General features: G+C 53.6%; 1 protein-coding gene across 5 annotated transcripts in view; it reads left to right on the top strand.

Moving 5' to 3' along the window:
* The first annotated feature begins 699 nt into the window (after positions 1–699).
* Positions 700–24057, top strand: part of RPS6KA1 (ribosomal protein S6 kinase A1) — a 61906-nt gene continuing 38548 nt past the window's right edge. For 2 of the 5 annotated variants that reach the window (XM_051988108.1, XM_051988107.1), the window contains exons 1-2: positions 703–814; positions 23185–23238. In XM_051988108.1, coding sequence (XP_051844068.1) covers positions 752–814; positions 23185–23238 — 117 coding nt within the window. In that variant the 5' untranslated portion in view covers positions 703–751. Of the gene's footprint in view, positions 815–7454; positions 8090–23184; positions 23239–24057 lie in introns of those variants that run through there. The other 3 variants (XM_051988102.1, XM_051988101.1, XM_051988103.1) reach the window with 2 other exon arrangements.

Below are 24057 nucleotides of genomic sequence, written 5' to 3'. Positions count from 1 at the left end.
CTCCACCTCCACCAGTCTTGAGGACAGAGGTGGGTCTGGCAAATTTATTGTCAGGGGAGTGTGGGTCTATTGTCCCCCAGAAAGGTTAGGGGCAGGGGTGATAGGGATAGGGAGGTGATAGACGCCCCTGAACAGGACACCTCTGAAAGGAGCGGAGCCCCTTCAGGGAGAGCATGAGTGGAGAGAGACGACACCCGAAATCCCAGTCTCACATTCTCATCTGGGTCCCCCCGACTCCACCCCTAGACTAAGGGAGCCTCTGGATGGGCGTCCCTGGGATAAGAGCGTCAACATCTGGAGCAGAAGCTATCCAGATGTGCGGAGTCGGGGAGGAGAGAGAAAGGCCCCAGAAGCGGGGCCGTGCAAGGGTTAAGGGGGCGGGGGGCGGCTCGGGGGCCCCGTGAGAACCGGGGCCAGGGCCCAGAAGGGACACGGAATGCGCCCGGCTGTGGGGGGCAGGGTGGGAGGGAAGATTACTCCGGGAATGCAGCGCCCGGGTAGGGATGGGGAGTAGAGGCGGAGGGGGAGGGGAGGGGGCGTGGCCCACCCTCCCCGGGACCGCAGGTAGCCAATGGAACGGCGGGTCCGGTGGCGGCGGCGGCGGCGGCGGCGGGGCCCCGCCCCCCGGGGCAGCGCGGACGGAGGGAGTAAGAAGTGCCGGAGCGGTGCGTGGGGTCCTGGGCGCGGGGCGCGGGGCGCGGGAGCCGGAGCCGGAGCCGGAGCCGCGCCAGCCCGGGGGGCCGCCGGCAAGATGCCGCTCGCCCAGCTCGGGGAGCCCTGGCCGCTCGCTGAGCTGCTTCCACTGGATCCCGAGGTGAGTGGGGCTGGGTGTCCGGGACTCTCGGGTCCCGGGGCTGCGGCGGGCGGGACCTCCCGGGATCCGGCCTGGGCTGGGCCCGGCACGACGGGAAGCCCCCAGCCCCGGGGAGACAAAGACCGCGCTGCAGCTGGCGGCAAGGGGAGGAACAGCTGGATCTTCCCCTGACCCCCTCCCCCCAGTCCAGCAGCATCGCTCTTTCCTCCCCACCTCACCCCTCCTCCCAGCCCAGGCTGCCCTCGGCCGGGAGAAACCCGGGGCTAGAGAGGGAAACGTGCCCTTAAGGCATCTCGTGCGGCTCTCCGGGACAGAGTGTCTGGAGGACAGTCCGCCTGGGCGGCTCCCGGAGGCCAGGTAAGCCTGAAGAAGGAGAAGGGGGAGCCCAGAGCGGGAGTTTGTTCCCGGCTGAGCTCAGTGTGTCTGTCGGGGTGGGGGAGCCCGGAGAGAGGGCTGATCCCCCTCCCTTTACAAACAAATACACGTCCTGGAGTGGGGGGATCCCCCCCAGCTGCTCCAGCCCTCACGCTCACACCTTGGGGTGGGGGCGGGGGCTGGGAGAGAGCTGATCCCCCTCCCTTTACACACACCCCTCCCAGATTGGGGTGGAGGGGATCCCAGAGTCACCGTTCCACGCTCACACCTTGGGGTGCTGAACACCCCAGTACCACCAGGTAGAAGAAGGAATACCAGAGCACCGGCATCAACTGGGGAATTGTCTCTTCCAGTAGTTTTCCCCTTCTGGATTTAGTCTCTTCCCAAACCGGTCTCTTTCTTGCGATTCCCAGCTGCTCCTGGCTGCCTGGGGGCTTGTTCTCTGCCTGGCCTGGATGGCAGCTGATCTCTGCTTGCCAAGGCAAGACCTCCCCCAATCAGGGGGTGCCCTTCTGCGTCCCGGGAGGGGTGCCAGGGCCCGGCCATGCAGCAGTCCTCCTGGCAGGGGCTGGGTTCAGAGACCTGTGGCCCAGGAGGAGGACACTTTTTCTGAGCGTTATCTACAATTCCCAGTCTCCTCCGAGATTGGGGAGATGAGGTCCCTGAGGTCCTTTAGGTTGATTTTGGAGACTTCCATGTGGACAAAATCTGTGATTCTGTAGGACTAGGGGTGGGGTAAGTGGGGGGAGACTGGCTGTGAAAATCCAGAGCTAGTAAAACACAAGATCATACATAGGTCTAGAACCACCACCCCTACCTGAGGGCATAGTATTGGCTCCTGCACCTCCCTCCTGTTTCTGGGGAAAAGGCTGGCTCTCCTGAGTATCTCCTCTTCTCCCCTTCCCCACTTGAGGCACCTTGTCCCAATCCTTTTGTTAAGCATTAGCCGAACTTTGAGAGGGCTTGGGCATCGAACCCTTGGTCCCCTAGTGCTGTTGCCTAGCTGGGCTCAGGGAAAGAGCTGGATCTCCACCAAGCCTGATGCTCTGGGGAAGCTGGGTGAGCCAGGCCCTGGGCCCCTAATTCCCATCAGAGCCGAGCAGGAGGAGATATGCTCCTGGCTGCTGCCCTGGCATGCAGGGCCCCAGGGCCCCACCTGCCCATCCCTGCATGTACTTCACTGGGCACCTTAGCAGGAGTGAGCCCTAGTACTAGGAACTCAAGCCTAGGCCTGGGGGAGGTGGTGAGGGGGGCACACACCTTTGGTCATCCAGAGGGGCCTCTCGGCCTTCAGTGTGGCTGGCTGCTACTGGGCCTTTAAAAGGGGTGGTTGGAGATTTGGGGGTGGGCCCTGTGGGGGATTAGGTAACAACCCTGAAGGAGCAATTTGAAGTAAATTGCCCTGGGAGTCTTGCCATGAAGTTTTACAGGCCCAACATCACCGGGCCGCTGACTCACCGGCTCCCTCACTAGCTCACTCACCCGGAGAGAGGTGAGGAGCTGGAGCCAGCCTTGTTTCTGTTCCTTTTCCTTCACCATGCTGGAGTGAGGGGGGCGGGTCCTGGGGAGCAGAAGTCCCAGGGTGGGGCAGACCCAGGCCAAGGGAGATGGAAAAGCCTCTTTCCGCTGATTGATCTTTGTACTTCTCCTAAGGGACCCAGGAGTCTGGGGCCCTGGCTATAAGGCAGCCCTTTGCATCCACTTTTGGAGATAGGGGAGGGACAATGGCAGAGTGTCTAGCCCCGAGATCGTTCGGACAGGGAAAGGTTCAGGGTCTCAGTGCTGGGCTTAAGCTTTCCACCCCCATCCCCCACACTGGCTCCTTTAAGGAATCATGTTCAGAGATGAGGTTCTTGCCAGGGCTCCAGATTCGGGCTCTGGTTTAGGGATGCTTTGATCCGAAAGGGAAGGTATGTGATGGGGGTGGACAAATAGGCAAAACTGTAGCAGAGTTGGTGCTCCCTTTGGGTGCAGGGATCCCCTTCCTCCATCCCCTCTAGGGGAAAAAACAGAGATTCTTGCGGAATTGGGGTGGGAGGTAGGAAATAACCCTGTAGATAGGAAACCTGGGTTCTTATGCATCCAAGCCAGCTGTTAAATTATCTTGCTCTTGAGAGGAAATAGACATAACACTGAACCTTAATTCAAATCCTGCTTCTTCCTCCATAGGTAAATGTCAGACTAGATGTCCTTCAAGACATCTTCTAGCTTTCAGTTTATGATCTCACACCCAGGTTGTTTTTCTGGACCTCAGTTTCCCTTTGTGTAGAATCAAGGGTTTGGGCCCTGCCAGTTTTGTTACATCAGTTTTATAATCGTAGTCACTTTACTTCTGCTTTTTTTTTTTTTTGAGAGGACGTGGAACCTTATTGACCAAAGCCAGGAACCCTTTCTCAGCTTCTCTCAGGACCTTATAGGGATGGACATCCCCTCAGAGGGCCCCCAGACCTGGAGCCAGCCTTGGGACCAAGGCACCTGCCCTAGGCCCCTTCCCCTAGCTCCCAGAGCCCGAGCCCACTGCTTCCATAGAAGTGCCAGAAGACTGAGGGTTTGGATAACAGGAGCTGTGGGGCCGGACGGGTGGCTGAAGCCGGCCCCAGAGGGTTGGGCTGTTCTCACAAGAGAACAGGGGCCCCGCTGTTCTCCCCAGAACGCCGTGTCTGCTTTCAGCCCCGGTGACATGTAACCGATAGTCAGTCTGACCTCCAGGTATAGGTGCCACCGCCACTGAGGCTCCTGGGCTGAATCGGGCTGGGCAGTATGGGGGAGGGGCACGCGAGGCCTCCCCCTTCACCCCCCCTTCCTGCCTAAGGTGGGCAGAGCCACGGCCAACAGAGGGGACCTTCACAGCGGGAGGCTCAGGCTGGTCCCAGCCGAGCTGCTAACCTGCTATCCCTCTTGCCCTCAGTTTCCTCCTCCATAAAATGGGGCTGATTATTTTGATAGGACTGTTGTGAAGAAAGGTCTTTGTAAACTTCCAGGTTTCTGAGAAATGTGGGTTGCTCCTGTGCTTTCATAGCTTGAGGCGGGCAGCCAAGCAGGAGTCGTTAGGGCTTGGGATCTGGATGGTGAGGAATTAAGGAAGAGGCTGGGGTTAGAACCCCAGCTTTGCTACTTACTAGCTGAGGGCCCCGAATCAAGTCACTTCTCTGTGAGCCTCAGTTTACTCAGCTGTAAAATACGGAGGCTAGATCAGGTGATCTCTGAGGTCTCTGATATGCCAGGGGGGTGGGGCGGGGGAGCCTCATGTATGCAGATAAACAAAATGGACCCAAAGTAATTTCTGGGAGGTGGGCATCCTCCCCAGGGGGCTCCAGCGGGCCTTGGTTAGGAAGTGGCACTTGAGTCAGCTGAAGAGAGCGTACTCCAGTCATGTAGAAAGGCGCAGAGAGGAGAAACAGATGGGCTGTGAGGCAGACAGCAAGCCCGCTTGGTGGGACCTAGACCCGGGAGGAGGAGGGGGGCACAGTAAACCTGGAAAGGTAGGCAGGAGGCACAGTGTGGAGGGCTTGAACTGCCAAATTGAGGAGGGTGTTCTCAACCAGGAACAGCCCCTGTCCACACACCTTCCCCCCCTTCCTAGGGGCCCTCGCCAAGCGGCGGGCATACCGATCAGGCCTGGCACGCAGCCCCAGGGTGATCAGCAGGGAGCAGGGCTACCCGATGCCAAGGCTGGCATCCGAACCTGGTGCCCGAGGCCGCTTCCTGTCTCTGTGGCGGTCAGTGTTTTCTTCCTCCATCTGCTCCTCAGTTTCACGGGAAGTCAAACCCTTGCCCCTCCCCCTTCCCCCAAAAGAAAGTTATTTTGCTTTGGTGGGGGAGGGCAAGAAGGGGGACTGAGACACCCATCAGAACCCACTATCAAGTCCACCGGAGGCTGGGGCTCCTCTGGGACTCCACCTCGTCCTCCCCAGACCCTTTCCCTGCCCTTTGTGCCTCTCTTTGGCTCCCTTTGGGTCAACCCTGTGTCTGGGAGGAAACTGAAGGGTCCCTGGTCCAGAATTTAGAGGGACTCAGTCCAGCCCCTTTATGTTGCACATGAGGGAACTGAAGCCTAAGGAGCTTCAGTGACTTTTCCCAAAGTTTATAGATAATAATGAAGGCAGGTTTGGGGCCCAAATGTCCACTTGTACTCTCTTTAAGTAGAGGAGTCATGATTCACTTTGCTAGAAGAAGGGTCTTTAGTCTAAATTTAGGGGAACTCAGTTTAGTCATTTTATGTTACAGATAAGAGAACCAAAGCCTAAGGAGCTTCAGTGACTTTTTCCAAAGTTACATAGGTAATAAATAATGAAGGCAGGATTGGGGCCCAAATGTCCACTTGTACCATCTCTTTAAGCCAGAGGAGCCATGATTCGCTTTGCTAGAAAAAGCTCAGGCTCAGCCATAGGCTGAGGATCGCTCCCCGGACAGGACAGAATTGCTGTCTGAGACATAATGAATATGAACTGATAAGGGAGGTATTCTGGGCCTTTATCAGGAGAAAAGCAAGCTGGTGGAGTTTGATCCTGGTCTGATTGAATTGGACACAGATAGAGTAAGGTTAGTTAAAAGTTTTGCTAGTTTGAATTCAGCCTGTTTATTTCAGGGGAATGGTTTTTGGAGTATCCAAGCAGGTGTCTTTCTTGTGTCCCTCCTATCCCTTCCCTACATCCGTAACTGAGTAAATCACCTTAATCTCTGCCCCTTGTTTCCTCATCTGTAAAATGGGGATAATAATAGCACCCACTTCACAGGGATGTTATGAGGATCAAATGAGCTCGTGCTTACTAATAGACTGCAAATCTTAAAGCGCCGTTAGCGTCATGATCATGTCAGCTTGTCCTTCCTATTGTGCAGAGTTCCAGAAGGAGAAACCAAACCTGGAGAGGGGATGAGAACTGTAGCATGCTGGGTTCCGGCCTGGACAGGCTTTCTCTCTACTGGGCTCCAGCATAGGGTGTGAGGGCTTGGACTGAGCCAGGGATTCAGAAGGGGAAGTGGATAGACAGATGAACTCTGTTCTGTAGAGGATTAGGGGGAATTAAAAGGCTTGGAGGGAGGGATGTCCCAGGGGAGAAGAGGAAGAGAGGAGTTATATAACAGGGCATGGCTCTGCTGGCTGCTGCCCGAGATCAGGGAGGAGGGTGGGTGGAAGAAGATACAGGCAAGCCACTGAAGGGCCGTGAACCCTGGTCTTTGCCTCAAAGACTTATTCTTACTCAGCTTCCTAAGGCAGGGAACTTGGGCCCAAAGTTGGGGCAGTCACATAGTGTAGGTGAGACTAAGGCTGTTGTTCAGCTGTGTCCAACTCTGTGACCCAGTTTGGGGTTTTCTTGGCAGAAATACTGGAGTGGTTTGCCCTTTCCTTCTCCAACTCATTTTACAGATGAGGAACTGAGGCAAACAGGGTTAAGTGATTTGCCCAGAGTCACTCTGCTAGTAAGGGTCTGAGGCTGGATTCGAACTCAGGAAGATCAGTTTTGCAGTTCCAGGCCCAACACTGTATTCCCTGTTGCCGGTTAGCTTCCCTTGAGACTAAGTTTGAGGACTGCTCTTTGAATCTAGGAAGGTATCGAGGACTCCCGGCTAATCCTCCTGAGAATGAGGAGGAATAGATGAATTGGTCCCCGTAGGCCAGGCTGGGCTGGGTGCTTTCCCTGAGACAAATGCCCTATCTTTGGCTTCGGGTCAGTGATAGCCTGAAGTGTAGGAGCTTTAGGCCTTCTGGAAATGGGGCTCAGATGCTGAATCCTGGGGCCAGTGGGACTGCGTCCCACTGAGTCACATCTCACAGGTCAGAATTGGGAGGGACCTTACAACAGTGGATGTCAGAGCTAGGAAAGGCCTGAGAACGTGGAAGGCCCTCAGAACCTGAAGTATTAGAACTGAAGAGAGATGCAAGGGTACAGAATGTTGGGGCCAAAAGGGTCCTTAGAACATAGAATGTTGGAACTAGGGAGAATCTCAGAACAGAGCTTAGAAACCATGTAGCCCAACTGCTCCCCCCTCGCCCCCAATACACAGCAGCATCATTTAGCAGAGAAAGGCCCCTGGTTTTTTGATTGGAGGAAATGGATTCAGAGCCTGACTGTTCTTCTATCCTATGTGGCCATGGGTAATTCACTTCACAGGACTGAATGGCTTCTGAAGTCCCTTGATTGTTCTAGTTCTTTGACCCTGGCAAGTAAAGTGGTTTGCCCAGGTTAGAACCCACGTATGTGGCTTCCCAGGAAGGGTTCTTAGGAGGAATAAGAGCTCTCATGATTGTTCATGTGGTTCTGGAAGTGAGGAGAATACCTTTATTCCTGACAACAATCATGGGAGGTGGGCAGTTTCAGTACTATTCCCCTTACACAGATATGGAGACTGAGACAGAGTTGGGCGCTTGCCCATGGCCACTAGGACACATTGGTGTTGGTATCTGACCCAAAGGTTCTGACTTTTAATCTGGTCTCCTGCCTATAGATGGGGCAGCAGGATCATAGTGGATCCACAGACTAAGCAGCGGAATCATGGTGGATCTGTGGGCCAGGCCTGCTCCTTCTCATTTGGGCCCACCTAGAGGAGGATACCAGAGGCCCCAGAACTCTCCCTCTTCTCCTAGGCAGTCATGGCCTCCTTATTGACAGGGATCCTGGGGAAAAGTCCATCCCTTCAGAGAGCCTCAGTTTCCTTGTTTGCAAGATGAAGGTATCACGTTAGATCAAAAGGGGGATTCCCCCTGCCCTGTGGGGCCTCTTGTGCTCGGGATCCCAAGGATGTTTTCAGAAGACACAGATGAGGGTTCCCCCTGCTCTGGCTTGGCATCCCTTTGGCATTAAGCTGTCCATGCCAGGCAGCTCTGACAGGCCCTCCTCCATCTCTTTTTTCCAGAATGGGCAAATTCCTGGAGAAGATGCTGGAAGACTTCTCTCCAAGGTGAGAGTCAAGGGGACTGGTTTGGGAGTGGGGGAGTGTAGGGGAGGGAGGACCTTGAGCTCAAGCAAGGAGAGGGGGATCTCAAGCCTTCCAGTGCTCATATCTTAGCTCCACCCTGAAAATAGGATCTCCTCTAAGGAGGGAAGCAAGGAAGGAAGGAAGAAGAAGAAAGGAAGGGAGGAAGAAAGAAGGAAGAAAGGAAGGGAAGGAGGGAGGGAGGGAGAGAGGAAGGAAAGAAGGAAGAAAGGAAGGAAAAAGAGAGGGGGAGGAAGGAAGGAAGGAAGGAAAAAGGGAGGGAAGGGGGAGGAAGGAAAGAAAGAAGGGAGAAAGAAGGAAAGAGAGGGAGGGAGGGGAGGAGGAAGGAAATAAGGAAGGGAGGCAGAGAGGAAGGAAGAAAGGAAAGGAGAGGGAAGAAACAAGAAATGGAGGGAGGGAAAAAAGGAAAAGAAGGGAAGAAGAAAAGATTTGTTAAGTGCCCTGCCCCAGATGCTTTACAAGTATTACCTCATTTGATCACAACCCTAGGAAATAAGTGCTATCATTATTCCCATTTTTACAATGTGAGGGAAACTGAGGCAAACAGATTGAGTGACTTGGCAAGGGCCACATAGCTAGTAGGGGTCTGAGGCTGGATTTGAATTCAGATCTTCCTGTGTCCTGATCCGCCATGGAGCTGCTGAGCTCTGAGGAATGAGTGGGCATTAGAATGGTGGGTGCTGGAGCCGGAGGCGTGTTAGGAGCAGTAGGTCAGTGCTGGAGACAGTCGGAGAAGGGACATGTGGATCACGGCGTCATGCGTCTGCGCCACAGCTGGTGGGTCCAGGAGTAGCGAGGAAGTGTCCTCTTAAAGTCTGCTGTGTTACCCTCCAGGGCAGAGCTGCTGTTAGAAAGCCTTCTGACACTTCTGTCTCACCCCCAGCCCCTGACACTCCAAGCTCCTTGTCCTTCTATGCTCCTCAGAGGCTCTGACTAGAGGGGTTTCCAGTCTGGGTGGGGAGCCGTGATCCTTCTCCATGAGGGTCTGGGGGTAGGGGACCATGTGTGTTAGACAAATGGGGAAACTGAGGCTGGGAGATGGGCTTCCTGTCAGTCACCGAGGCTGCTGGGGGGGAGGGGGTCTCTTCTGTGGTTTGCTGAGTCATTGAGATTTTGTCTGTGATGTGGGCTCCAAGAGACGGAGCCCTCCTTGTAGAGGTGGACCCGCCCTTCCCAGATTTAGCACTTCTTGTTCTCCAAGTATTCCTCTCGTTTTCTTTCCCTCAGAAAAACGGAGGCCCAGAGGAAGGGGATTGACTTGAGTGAGGTCCCTCAATTAGGGAACATCCTCGACAGGCCTTGAACCTCTCATTGGGCTGAGTTGGGGCCCCTCCACTCCTTCCCCGCTGGTTTTTGGCGGCCTAAGCTGACCTCATTATTTCCTCTCCCCTCCTCCTTCTGTCCCCACAGTCTGGACCATAAAGGAGACCTTTGGGTTCAAGGTGTGGCCCCTGTTCTCCCACTTTGATAACAGGTTTGGGGAGGGAGGGAGAGAGAGTTCCCAGGGAAAGAGGAAAGGCTTATTGGTGACGGTTATTGGGGGAGAAGTGAAGCTGCTCTGGAAAGGGAGACCTCAGGGTCAGTGGCTCTCTCTGGAGAGGCAGGTGGCTGCTGGGCTAACTCCACAATAGTCCCTGAGGCTTGGAATGGAGAAGGGGGCAGCCAGGGAAGGAAGGGGCAAAGGAAGCTGCCCCACTGACCCCCTGGGGCATCCATCTGGGGTGGGGTGACCTCTGTAGTCAGTGATCTGCCACTGGCTGCAACAGAGGAACATGAGATGTTGGGCCCCAGGGCTAGGCCCTGGGTGCTGGGCCAGGATGTGAAGGAGACAGGGTCTGGGCCAGGGCTGGTGGGGGACAGGAAGTACTGGGCCACAGTGAGGGAGACAGGGTCCGGGCCAGGGCTGGTGAGGGACAGGAAGTACTGGGCCACAGTGAGGGAGACAGGGTCCGGGCCAGGGCTGGTGGGGGACAGGAAGTACTGGGCCACAGTGAGGGAGACAGGGTCCGGGCCAGGGCTGGTGGGGACAGAAGGTGCTGGGCCACAGTGAGAGAGACAGGGTCCGGGCCAGGGCTGGTGGGGGGCAGGAGGTGCTGGGCCAGGATGAGGGAGACGGGGCCTGGGCCAGGGCTGATGGGGGACAGGAGGTGCTGGGCCAGGATGAGGGAGACGGGGCCTGGGCCAGGGCTGGTGGGGGACAGGAGGTGCTGGGCCAGGATGAGGGAGACGGGGCCTGGGCCAGGGCTGGTGGGGGACAGGAAGTACTGGGCCAGGATGAGGGAGATGGGTCTGGGCCAGGACTGGTGGGGGACAGGAAGTTCTGGGCCACAGTGAGGTAGACAGGGTCCAGGCCAGGGCTGGTGGGGACAGAAGGTGCTGGGCCATGGTGAGGGAGACAGGTCTGGGCCAGGGCTGGTGGGGGACAGGAGGTGCTGGGCCAGGATGAGGGAGACGGGGCCTGGGCCAGGGCTGGTGGGGGACAGGAGGTGCTGGGCCAGGATGAGGGAGACGGGGCCTGGGCCAGGGCTGGTGAGGGGCAGGAGGTGCTGGCCAGGATGAGGGAGACGGGGCCTGGGCCAGGGCTGGTGGGGGACAGGAGGTGCTGGGCCAGGATGAGGGAGACGGGGCCCGGCAAGGGCTGGTGAGGGGCAGGAGGTGCTGGGCCAGGATGAGGAGACGGGGCCTGGGCCAGGCTGGTGGGGGACAGGAGGTGCTGGGCCAGGATGAGGGAGACGGGGCCCGGCAAGGGCTGGTGGGGGACAGGAGGTGCTGGGCCAGGATGAGGGAGACGGGGCCCGGGCCAGGACTGGTGGGGGACAGGAGGTGCTGGGCCAGGATGAGGGAGAAGGGGTCTGGGCCAGGGCTGGTGAGGGGCAGAAGGTGCCAGGCTACAGTGACCCACCCCTTCACTTTCGATATAGTGCTCCCCTTTTCAGAGTCTGTTAGTCTGGCTGAGTATTCAGCATTCTGCCGCCTCTCCGGTACCCACGTTGCTTTTTTGCCTGCTCAGATTAGCATCCTTTTAGGGATCTTTTTCTTTCCATAACTGTGGTTACTGTGGATAGAGATCTTTCTCTGTTTCTCAGAATTCCTCATTTTTAATGGCCACATGCTTGCCCCAGTCATTTGTCTCACATTCTTCCTTTTGATTCCAGTTCTGGCTGTCACAGAAGGAAGTATCAGATCTTTGTTAGTAATGCTCCCATTTTACAGATGAGGAAATTGCCCTCCTCAGTACAATGGGAAGGACGCTGGCTCTGGACACAGGCCCTGGGTTCAGATCCTACTTCTCAGGCTTATTACCTGTGGAACTCTGGGCAAAGCCTCTCATCTCCTTCTGCCTCAGTTCCCTCATCTCTAAAATGAGGAGTTTGGATTAGATGGCTTCCTTTTTTTTTTAATTTTAATTTTAATCTTTTTAAGAGATAGTACCTGACCTCCATAAGCTTATATTCCAGTCGGGGAAGAGAACACAGTCAAGAAAATAGAGACTAGGGAGACACTTTCTAGTCCAGAAAGAGATGGTGAATGAAGCATTTTTTGTTGCTGAGTCCTTTCAGTAATATCTAACTCTATCTGACCCCATTTGGGGTTTTCTTGTCATAGACACGGGAGTAGTTTGCCATTTCCTTCTCTGGCTCATTTTACAGATGAGGAAACTGAGGTTAAGTGACTTGCCAAGTTTCTAGATTAAGGATACACTGCGATGTTCAGAATGTTCAGACCAATTCACAGTCAGACTTCCTTTTTCTTAGCACTGGGGAGAACAGGCCCCTTCTACAGGAAGGAAAGATCAGGACTGAAAAAACCCAAGTATTTTACCCTAGTGCCTACCTGTCCCGGAGCAGGCCAGCCTCCTCTCCCTCTGAAACAGTATATTCAGGCCAAACTAGGGAGAAGTCTCCAGGACCTAACAGCTAAGGACCCCTGGGGCTGGGCAGAGGTGGCAAGAATTGAGAACACATGGTCTGGGAGTAGGGTCAGTGAGCCTGCCCTGGGTCAGAAACAGGGTGACCTGCTGAATTCTCAGTCAGAAGACTTGGGGACGAGTTCCTACAGCTTAACTGATGAAAAAACTCTGAGTGAGTCGCTTCCTTGATTCTTGAGCCTCAGTTTTCCTAGCTGTCAAATGGGGATATTATGATACGCTCAAGGTCATGGAGAGGGAGGTGTTCTGGGAATAGGCCATTGCTCTGAAAAGGTCACCTTCACTTTGGGTGGAGCAGCCCCTTCTATGAGGAAGTCCAGAGTGATGGTTACCCCCTGGCCACGCCCTCCACCCTGCCCCTATTCCCAGGGATGGGATTGATTGCCCAGTTGTGTGTGAGCAGTCTCCCCTGGACTTTGCTTCTCCTGTTACCCAAATGGGAGGCAGGGCCTGGGTGTGGCAGCAGGGCCCACAGAACGGTTTCTTGGCAGGTCCTCCCTGACCCAGGTGTTTGGAAAGGGTGGAGTTCCCCAGGGTAGTCCAGCAAGCATTTATTAAGCTCCTACCAGTGTATTTGCAAGGCAGTGGGCTCCCGAGGTGCGTTAGGGGGCCGTAACAGACAAGCAGATACCTGATTATCTGAGCAGGGAGAGAAAGCCCAACCAGAGCGGAGAGTCCTATGTACAAGTGCTGACGGATCTTCCCAGGCGGTCTTTCTCCTGGGCAGATGAGAGCAGAATTTGCATATTCTCCTTTCCCTTGGACATAGGTAAATGGCCATCTGACCTGTGTTTTACTGGGTTTGAACTGGAAGGGATCTTAAAGGCCATGCAGACCCAACTGCCCCGTTTTCCTCCCCGGGAGAGACTGAGCTCCAGAGAAATGAAATTATTTGTCAAGGTGATAGTGTCGGCAGATCTCAAACTCTCTCCACTGGATTGTGCTGTGCCGGGGGCATTCTGTTGCTGAGGGCAGCTAGTGACTTGGTGGCTAGAGTGTTGGGCCTAGGATCGGCAAGACCTGAATTCATTTACTAGCCATGTGATCCTAAGCCAGTCACTTTCCCTGTTTGTCTCAGTTTCCTCATCTATAAAATGGGGATCATGATAGCCCAGGGCGTTGTGAGGATCAAATGAGATAGTAATTAAGTGCTTAACATAATGTCTGGCACGTTGTAGGTGCTATATAAATATTATCATTATACTGAAATTATTATTTTTAATGATGCAGATCCTGACCAACCTATGTGATACAGAAGGCAATTAAAATTAAATTTAAATGAAAAAAAAAAAAACAACAAAAACAATTGTATGCTAGGGGAGAGAAATATAAATAAAACTTCCTCCTTCCAACTAATTTCTGTAGTTAATTTGGCTTATCATTCTCTGTGTTCAGTTAGACAACAGGAAATGGAAAATCTGAATTTGGATCTTGCCTTAGATGCTTAGAAGCGGGGCAGGTTGCTTAAACTCTGTCTGCCTCAGTTTCCCTATCTGTCAAATGAGTTTAATAATAGTTCTGTTACTGCCTTTGCACCTTTGTGCTTGAATACATCCAGTCCCACTGTCTGCCACCAGCTCTAATCAGCCTCTCTGGACATTTCTGCTCGAGTTGATGGATCTAGAATCCTCAAGTTCATTGGGAAGCAATGGGGGAGAGGGAGGCATTCTGCCCATCAACAACCTTCTGATGCAGGAACTCCCTGCAAGGAGGGCCACAGGTCACACGCCACTTTAGACTTTGCAGTTCCTGTCCTAGTGCTCCCATGGACCCACCATAATGTCTACCCAACTTAGCATCAGGAAGATCTGGCTCCCAGTCCCCACTCAGATGCTTGTGAGCTTTGTGACCTTAAGCCTGCCAGCCTCTTAGAACGTCTGATACAGGACTGCCAGTCGCTCAGATGAGATAAACACATTGCAAACTTTGGTTATTCATCATGACCCTATTTGGGGTTTTGTGAAAGAATTCTGGAGTGGTTGGCCATTCCCTTCTTCAGCTCATTTTACAGATGAGGAAACTGAGGCAACCAGTGTTAAGAGACTTGCCCAGGGTCATACAGCTAATAAGAGCCTGACTCTAGACCCTGTGCTCTGTCCACTATGCCAGTCCTATATTAGGGGGTTTTGACTGGGTCCATTGATTCCCCAAAGCATCCTTGGATGGATTTCAGAGAGCTCTATGAATTTATTTTTGTTTTTAATATTTTGATAACTATACTCCATTTGTATACTCTGTTCTATTTCCAATCCAATATACAGGCTTTCCCCAAAAGTCTCAGCGTAGTTTTAAGTTAGCTCGAGCCTTACTTGAGACTTTTGGAACACTACATTTCCTTTTTTAAAAAAAATATTATTCTGAGAAGAGATCCATAGGCTTCACCAAATTGAACCAAAAAAAAAAAAAAAAAGGAAGCAACTCCTGATCTATGTGAATGTCAGTAATTATCTTCGTGTAGAGGTCTACCCAGTATGCTTTGTAAATGTACACATCTTTTGGCAAATGTATACATCCTAAATTTATGTTTGTTTTGTGTCACCCTTGATAAGGCACAATAATTGAGCATTGGCCCTTGAGTTGGAGGCCGGAATTCAAATCCAGTCTCAGATACTTCCAAGCTGTGTGACTTTAGGCAAGTCACTTAACCTGTCTGCCCCAGTTTTCTCAATGGTAAAATAGAGATTATAATAGTACCCACCTCCCAAGGTTGTTGTGAAGTTCAAAATATTTATAAAGTGTTTAGTAAAGAGCCTGGCACATAGTAAGTGCTTAATAAGTGTTTTTCCTTCCCTGACTTCCTTCTCCTTACTTGGGATATTGTGGCACTTGGGCTGTCCATAGATTGTCCTTTGCTCATGAATCTTGCTTAGCCTGCTTCCTCTCGTCTCCTAAATAATGTTGTTCATGTCACTTCTCATAACCAAGTCATTGCTGGTACCCTCTTATGTACGCCATTTTTTTTCTTGGTATTCTACTTGGATTCTTCAGAAATGATGGAGTCCTATGATTTGTAAGCAGAACAATGGAATTACAAATATTGGTTTTTTTGTTGTTTTCTGGGAGTAGCTCGGGCTCTTTCGAAGTGCTGGTCATTCCCCCAAATTGTCTCTAGCCCCTTCTCTTCATTTCTGTCCAAGAGGTGCTTCCAGTTGGACCCGCTCAATGGGCTGTTGTCCATCCGGAGACGTCTCATCATCTGAACAGCAAACGTTCTTCATGCGCTTGATTGTTCCGTGGGTGGAACGTTGGGCCTCCCTGTTTCCAGAGTGGGCAGTCATAGATCTCAATGGATTCCGTAGAAACGTTCCCCACAGACAAGAACCCCTCGATGAGACCCCACCCCCTCACGGGGATCCCGCTTTCATTCACGTTACATGACAAACACTTTCCGCAACAGTGGCAAGCCCTTTGGCAAACATACGTCTCCCGGTTTCATGCTTCACTTGACATTATCAGACACTGAACAGCTAATTCTTCAGGGGCATCTCTCAGAGAATCTCGCAGGATCTTAACTTGTGCATGGACGGCAGGGAGCCTTTAGGGCGGAATTGTAGGCAAAGTGGTTCTAATATTGTCTGCCCCCTTCCGTCAGCCATGACCGTGAGATGCGGCCTACCAGAGTACTGTTTGGGAAGGCCCGCTGTCGCTGCCTCCCGTCTTTACCAAGGACACCTTGGCTAGACAAGCAGGACAGAGCAAGATTGCTCTGTGATGAGACGTTGGTTGTGTGAGCTAGACCGGTGACTCGCCCAGCCGAGATCAAATTTGAACTGCGCTCTCCACCGCACTGCTTAGTGAATAATGGAACCAACCTGATATCTCTTTCAACAATTAGATTTTTCTTCAATGAACAAAAAATAATTTTCTTTCCTCATACACTAAACTTTCCTTGTCTCCAAATTGAAAGTAATAGTAGAGGTCCCGGGGCTCTTAGAAAGTTAATGAGATTATGTTTGTAAAAAGCATTTTGCAGATTTTAAAGCTTTATGTTAAGAGGGCACTTTCTTTGGCTCCCTTCCTCCCCCCCCCCAATGCCTGCAGTTTTCTCCTTCTTCATCTCCACTTCTTGATTTTGTTCACGTCCCATCTAAAATTTCACCTTCTGCCATAATCCTCTGTTGATCCCCTTTAATGTAAGGGCCTTTCCTCTTAGATTATTCCCAATTTTTCCTTCTTTTGTACACAATTGTTTGCAGCTTGTCGCTCACATTAGGGTGTGAGCTCCTTAAAAGAAGGGACTATTTTTTGCTCAGCACATAGTAGGTGCTTAATAAATGCTTGCTAACTGATTGACACATAATATAATATATGTGGATAGATCTAAGGGGGTCTCTATCAGATCCCCTAACAAAAAAGGTTAGGTCTCATTCTGTACCCTAAGTCTGCCACCTCCGGCAGGAAGGGGGGAGCGTGCTTCGTCCCCAGTGCTGTGTGTTGCATTGATCACAGTTCTTGTGTGCTCTAAAAGTGTTGTTAACATAGAAATGGTTCTCCTGGGGTTGCTCCCACATCACCCTGCAGCTATGGACGTCTCCCCGGGCATCCCTTTTGGGCAGTAATACCCTGAGCCCCCCAAGTTGTTTCAGATTTCTCGAGCCAGAGGCTGAGAGACCCTCAAATCTCTTGTCAGTAACAGAGATATTTATCCCCTCTCAGCTTGGTCTTGCCTCCTCGTCTCCATCTTCTGTGCCATTTTTAAAAATGTGTTTTCTCTCTCCGAGAGTTCATCACATGAGCGCATGAGTCTGGCACGGTGGCGGGCATGGAGGTCAGTCTGCCAGTCCCTGATCTTGCAGGGTTTTCATTCTGGATGTAAATGCATAAATAGAGAGAAAACAGGTACAAGGTGGTCCGGGAAGGAATATGGAGCCTGGGGGTGGTCAGAAAAGACTCAGGAAAAGGTGCTTGAGCTAAGCCTTCAGGAAAACAGGGATTCTCTAAGGCAGAGGTGAGGAGGGAGGGCTCTCTAGGTGCGGGGCACAGCCAGAGCAAAGGCGCGGAGGTGGAGCGTTGGAACTGCACTGCAGTGTGTATGGGGGGGGGGAGTGGTGGTCCCCGTCGTTGTAGTAGTAAAAGGAAAAGTGGGAGGAGGAGGAGCAGTAGAAACACTCCTTTTGGGAATAGTAGTTATGGTCGTTATACTAGCTAACACAGGGCTTCCTTTTTGCCATGAACCATCTAAGCCAGGGGACCTCAAACTTTTTAAATAGGGGCCAGTTCACCGTCCCTCAGACTGTTGGAGGGCCGGACTATAGTAAAAACAAAAACTTTGTTCTTTAAATAAAGAAACTTCACAACCCTGGGTGAGGGGGATAAATGTCCTCAGCTGCCGCATCTGGCCCGCGGGCCGTAGTTTGAGGACCCCTGGACCTGGTCCATAGACCACAGAACCTAGAGTCCAGAAGACCCAGATTCAAATTCAGCATCAGACACTAAGCCTGTGGGCCCGGGTTTAACTTTTGTTTGCCTTAATCCCCTGGAGAAGAAATCGGGGCACACGGGGTCTCTGCCAAGAAAACTCCACTCGGGGTCGCGAAGAGTCAGAAGCTCAAATGAAAGAGCGGTGACAATGCACCGGGCGCGGCGTTTGATGCTTCACAGTTATTGTTTCATCTGATCTTCCCAACAACCCTGCTTAGCGGTGCTGTTATTATCCCGTTTAACAGATGAGGAAACTGAGGCAGAGTAAAGTGACTTGGCTAGTGGGCCCCGGAGGCTGCACTGGCACTGGCTCTCTGTGCGCTGTAGCGCCCTCTAGTGATCAGATTCTGACATACAGTAAGCACTTAATAAATGCCTGTCTAGTTGATTATTTCTCTGTTGGTGAGAAAATGACGGTCCGGAATAGAGAAGTGGCTTGTCCAAGAGGGGATCGGCCTGAGCAGGGCCAGGGTGGGCCCTGCCCCTTCTGGGGGCCTGGTCTCATTTACAGATGAAAGGACTGGAGTCCATGTTCTCGGGGAGCCCCCTGAGCCCCGGCCGGGGCAGTCTGGTGAGAGTTGGGCATTCTAAGAGAGCATTCTAGGGAGAGCGAGCAAGCACATTATTCCTCCCGAGGATGATGGGAAATGAGTTACAGAGCTCTCCCGGGGTCTCATTGTAGGCAGGGGCCTTGAGTAGCAGCTTAAAGAATTTGGCAACCAGAAGCATGGTTATAATAATAATAAAACAAGTGAGCATTTTGAAAATGTCATGTGATTTTCCTCAGCTAACAAGGGTTCCCAAATGCGGGGTGTCTTTTCTTTGAGAAGCTGGGAACCTAGTATGGTCTGGAGTCAGAGGTCCTGGGCTCAAATCCGAATTCTCCTACTGAAGAGCCGGTGGCCCTAAGTTACTTTATCCCCAAAGCCTCAGTTTCCTTATTGTAAAATGGGGGAATGAACCAGATCTATTTGTGTTTATTGGATCTTCCTGTAGATAGAAAAGTCCTGGTGAGGAACTCTCCCCACCAAGGCAGACTCAAACCTCCCCGAGATGTCAGTCTAGAAAATCATGGAGAATGAGAGAAAGGAAGTGATTGGCCAGGATCTCACTCACAGCAATAGTGTTTCAGGCAGGATCCGGGCCTGAGATCAGCTCTGTCTGCTACCTGAGCTCTGAATTGTTTTCTACCTCTCCTCGTGTCCCTCCCAGCTCTGACCTCCTGGGTTCTAAGGCCTTCCTAGCTCTGACCTCCTGGGTTCTAAGGCCTTCCTAGCTCTGACCTCCTGGGTTCTAAGGGCCCTCCCAGCTCTGACCTCCTGGGTTCTAAGGCCTTCCTAGCTCTGACTTCCTGGGTTCTAAGGGCCCTCCCAGCTCTGACCTCCTGGGTTCTAAGGGCCCTCCCAGCTCTGACCTCCTGGGTTCTAAGGCCTTCCTAGCTCTGACCTCCTGGGTTCTAAAGCCTTCCTAGCTCTGACCTCCTGGGTTCTAAGGGCCCTCCCAGCTCTGACCTCCTGGGTTCTAAGGGCCCTCCCAGCTCTGACCTCCTGGGTTCTAAGGGCCCTCCCAGCTCTGACCTCCTGGGTTCTAAGGGCCCTCCCAGCTCTGACCTCCTGGGTTCTAAGGGCCCTCCCAGCTCTGACCTCCTGGGTTCTAAGGGCCCTCAGAGTCCAGTCAGAGGACTTGAATTCAGATTTTGAGAAATTCCTTCTTCCCTCCTCTGGCTTCAGTTTTCTCCCCTTAGAAGCCTGGGGGCTAAAGGTGAACTTGCCCTCTAGGGCACCCCAGAGGGCCCCTTGCCCCTTCTCCCCCAGGGCTTAGGCCCATGCCCACTAGGGGGCACTCCCTCCCCCTCTGTGAGTCCCTCCCTCAGCAGAGACCCCTGAGGGCAGCCCCTGTTACACTTAGTTGCTGCAGATGGTTTTTATCAGATACTCCTCACTACTGCCCACAGTCGCCGCCCTACAAGGGTCCAAGCTGGGGCTGGGGGTTTCTTTGGCGTCAGGGACCAGAGGGTCCAAGCTCCCTCATTTTACAGAGAGGACGCCGAGCTGTCTGCCGCCAGCCAAGCAGGACCAGTGGGACCCAGGTCCTTTCCTCTTTCTGGAGTTCTTCAGGCACTTGTCACATGTGCCCTCTCTTCTTGACCCTCTTTGGGGTTTTCTTGGCAAAGCTCCTGGAGCGTTTGCTATTTCCTTCTCCAGCCCATTTTACTGGTGAGAAAACTGAGGCCGATGGGGTTCCTTAGCTATTCTGTCTGAGGCTGACTTTGAACTTGGGTCTTGACGCCAGGCTGGTGGTTCTGGGCACTCTGGTGCCACCTAGCTGCCGTGAGAGGAAGTGGAGATCTTTGGTTTTGCTCAGGGTTCACCTCAGGGGCCATTTCTATCAGGGTCTGCCCCGCCCCTCATCCCCCCCAGACCCAGCCAGACAGTGTGGTCCGCCTGAGCACGGGGGCTTTCGTTTTGTCTCTGCCCCCTCACTGCCCGGGCCCTTGGCCGGTGTTCCAGGCAGCGTGTTATACAAATTTTACAGTGCTTTCCCACAAAGGCAGCGTGGGAGATGCATTTTGGGGATAGATGGGATTCTGACGCGCAGAGAAAGGTGGGTCAGACGCCGAGGTTCCTTGGGAGCACCGGGCCCTGGCCTCTGAGCACAGGGCTTGGGGTAGGGCTCTCTTGGCTGCCTCGGGACTGCCTTGGAACAGCTGCCGGGGAGCAGGAGGTGACGGGCCCCCTGGGCCCGGGCTCTCCCCTGGGATAGAGACCTAACCCCTGGCTGGGGCTCCCCCCGTCCCTCGGCCAGGGCTCCCTCTGACCCCTGGCAGGGGCTCCCTCCGTCCCCTGGCCAGATCCCTCTTTGAAGCCGGCCGCAGCTGTCTCTTTTCAGAATCCTTTTCTTCCTCCCCCCCCCATCCTTTCTCTTCCTGTTTATGAAAGCCTGATCCCACTCAGCAGAATGTGACAATGGGCTCCTTCTCCCAGGTGTTGGAGGGGCTCAGGGAGCCGGCCCAGTTGCCCCCTCCCCCCAGTGCTGGGGCCTGACCCACCCTCTGGGGTCTTGCTGCTGTAGCTGTCCCTCTCTCCTTCCCAGGGAAGTCCCCAGGACTGCCCCCCGCCCCCGGCAGACATCCAGCCCAGGGCTCCCGCTGGCCGGACATCTCCCAGCCTCCACAGCAAGGCTTCCTCCCGGCCCTGATGTTGGAGGGAGAGGCGGGCAGTGTCTGGAACCCCGAGAGCTCAGGTCACGTTGCCTCAGAAACGGGACTTGAACCCAAGCCTTTGTGGTGTGGATCAGGGCTTCCTAAACTTTTCCCCCTCGATACCTTTTCCACTGAAGAAATTTTTGTGTGTAGATATAAAACAGGTAGACAAATCAGTCATTTACTAATGAATCATGATTTTGCGACCCCACATTTGGTTACGAGACTCCACCTGGGTCCCGAACCACAGTTTAAGAAGCTTTGGTTGAGAGGCCTATAACTCTCCTCTGTGAGCCTTACAGAATGTCAGCCCGAGGATGCTGGACTCCGGAGTCAGTCCCCTCATTTTTCTGGCCTCCAGTTTCCTTATTTGAAAAATGACAATATTGGACCCTGAGAGGCTGTATACTGCCGCATTATCCCCATTTAACAGAAGACAAAACTGAGATTCAGAGAAATCTAAAGTGACTTCATCATCCACAAGCATTTAAGTGCCTACTGCATGGCAAGCATTGGGCATATAAGAAAAGGCAAAAATGCAGTCCCTGTCCTCAAGTAGCTTTTAATACAGTGGTAAAAAGAAGACAACTCACAATGTAGATGGGCGGTGATCTCAAAGGGATGGGCTTAGCAGTTGGAGAAAATTGGGAAGGTTCATTGAGGAGCACAATTAATAAATTGGTTTTATTTTTTACTGTCACTTGGGGGGCTGCAGGGGCCGAAGCCCCATGAGGGTAAGCGTTTGGGAAGCTCATTCCTCCCCTTCAGAATCCCTTAGCCAGACAAGCAGGGAATCTGATTCAGAGCTCTTCCAAGCTCCTCCTCTCTCTCCTGGTGTCTTACTCCTTAGGGAGTAGAGATTGGTTCTGGTATACAGTAGATGCTTAATCAATGCTTGTAGATTTAGTCTTGCAGAAAACTTAGGCCTGCAGCAACCACACTCCCTCTCTTAGAAGCTTGGGCCCCGGAGTTACAGTTTTAATGTCTCTGGAAGAGTTTTCTGATTGAGTCTCACCAGCCGGGTGAGCTGGATCCAGAACTGCCCCTTTCCCTGGGCTTCCCTTCTGTGAGAGGTAGAGCAGCTGTGGCCCGAACCCCTAGGCCCAGGTGTGGACCCTCATCTGCTGTATGGCTAGATGCTGATTGGCTTGGACAGGTATTTAACCTGGCAAGCCATTCGTCTGTGAGAAGGGGATCATGACTGGGCAGCTCCCATGGCCCTCCAGCGCTGGGTGGGCTGTTCCCGGCCCCGGGTGATGGGAGGGGCACTCGGTGCTTCCAGCCTGGCCTGGGGCTGCTTGTCTGGGGCAGCGGGATGAACCACTGGGCTTTGAGGAAGCTTGGAGAGCAGCAGGATGCTGGTGTTGGCTCTCCTGCAAAGCTCTGGGCGATCTTGGACTAGTCTGTCCACTCCACACCCCTGTTCCTAGAGAGCAGAGAAGTGGCCAGAAGTGGTAACATTGGCTTTCTTCTCCTGCATGGACCAGACTGGGGCCACTTCTCTCTCCTTTTCCCAGCCTTGGTCTGGGTGAACCAATGATAGGATGTCAGAGCCGGGAGGGCCCTTAGAACCCAGGAGGTCAGAGCTGGGAGGGCCCTTAGAACCCAGGATGTCAGAGCTGGGAGGGCCCTTAGAACCCAGGATGTCAGAGCTGGGAGGGCCCTTAGAACCCAGGAGGTCAGAGCTGGGAGGGCCCTTAGAACCCAGGATGTCAGAGCTGGGAGGGCCCTTAGAACCCAGGAGGTCAGAGCTGGGAGGGCCCTTAGAACCCAGGATGTCAGAGCTGGGAGGGCCCTTAGAACCCGGGATGTCAGAGCTGGGAGGGCCCTTAGAATCCAGGAGGTCAGAGCCAGGAGGGCCCTTAGAACCCGAGATGTCAGAGCTGGGAGGGCCCTTAGAACCCGGGATGTCAGAGCTGGGAGGGACCTTAGAACCCGGGATGTCAGAACTGGGAGGGACCTTAGAACACAGAGTATGAGAGCTGGGTCTTAGAACATGGAATGTCAGAAGTGGGAAGAAAACTAAAATATAGAATTTTAGGCTGGGAGGGCCCTTAGAACATAAAATACCAAAGCTGAGAGGGATCTCGGGACACAGAATGTCAGAAGTAGGAGGGATCTTAGAACATGGGATGTCAGAGCTGGGAGGGGCCTTAGAACACAGAAGGCCAGAGCTGGGAGGGCCTTGGAACAAAGAATCTCAGAACTGAGAGAGACCCTGGAACAGAATGTTGGGGCCGGAAGAGATTGGATCTTAGAGATCATCCACCGCAGCCGTCTCCCCTGACAAGAAGAGGTTAATGACTTATCCAGAGTCACACAGCTAGCTACGTACTGGGCTCTTCCCTTTCCCTTCTCCTTCCCAAAGGGGGAAGTGTGAGAGGTGGGGAGGGACCCAGGACCCCAGGCTGCAACCCCCCTTCCTTCCTCAAGCTGGGGAGGCTGAAAAAGCAGAAGTAAGTGGGGCCCAAAGCTCCCCCTGCACTGACATCCTCCTCCACTATGCAGGCCTCCACAGATGTCTCCTGGACGGAGAGAGACTCGGCCTCCTGTACCCAGAAGGTAAGAGCCCAGCGTGGGAGGGGCTGGTGTTTTTTTGGGGGGGTCTGGCCCGAGTCCCCTGGGAGGGCTTGTGGCCCGGGGCTGGATCCCCAGGGGACACCATAAGAAGCATTGGCGGCAGGCATTTCCCCGTCACTTCTTGCTGTGAGTCCCACTGGCAGGCGGCTGGGGAGGGTCCCCCTTGCCCCTTGGGTCCCAGGGGAGGAGCTCACATGGGAAGTCTGGGCTGGCAGAGTGGGAAGCCCCTAACCTGCCCCAGGGGGAAGGGGGATGGTGCCGTGAGCCGGACAGGATGTGACTCCCAGCCTCAGCTGTAATCTCTCCCCACCTGCTTCCCCTGGAGCCCACAGCCCCAGTCCTGTCTTCCTGGCACCTGGAGCCCTGTTTCCCCCCCTGAGCTGACTCCATGGGGCCCCAGGCCGGTTGGTTGCCCCCTCTCTGTTCCATCCCATCTTAATCATTCTTCCAGCCCCTAATGGGGAGGAGGAAAGAGCCTCCTTGGAAGCCCTGAAGGCGAAGTTTGGATGGGAGTCGGGTGAGGGGAATGTCCCTGAGCCCCCCGAGACCCACAGGGTCTGAGCCGGGGTCCCTGAGTCCAGCTCCTTCATTTAACACATGAGGGAGTTGAGGTCCTATGAGGGCAAATGACTTGCCCAGGATCACCCGGGCAGTGAGCACAGAGCCAGGATTCCGAACCTCTGATCCACCCCCACAGAGCCCATTGAGCCTGAGAGCAGTTCCAGCCTATGGGATCCCACGAGGGTCGGCGAGAGCCCCACGTGTGTCTGCGGGGGGCGGCTCTGTGACCCGCGGGGCCAG

The sequence above is a fragment of the Antechinus flavipes genome, chromosome 3 (assembly GCF_016432865.1).
Source record: "Antechinus flavipes isolate AdamAnt ecotype Samford, QLD, Australia chromosome 3, AdamAnt_v2, whole genome shotgun sequence".
Lineage (NCBI taxonomy): Eukaryota > Metazoa > Chordata > Mammalia > Dasyuromorphia > Dasyuridae > Antechinus > Antechinus flavipes.
Note: the sequence above shows the minus strand (reverse complement) of the source record. Positions and strands in the feature narration are given on the sequence as shown.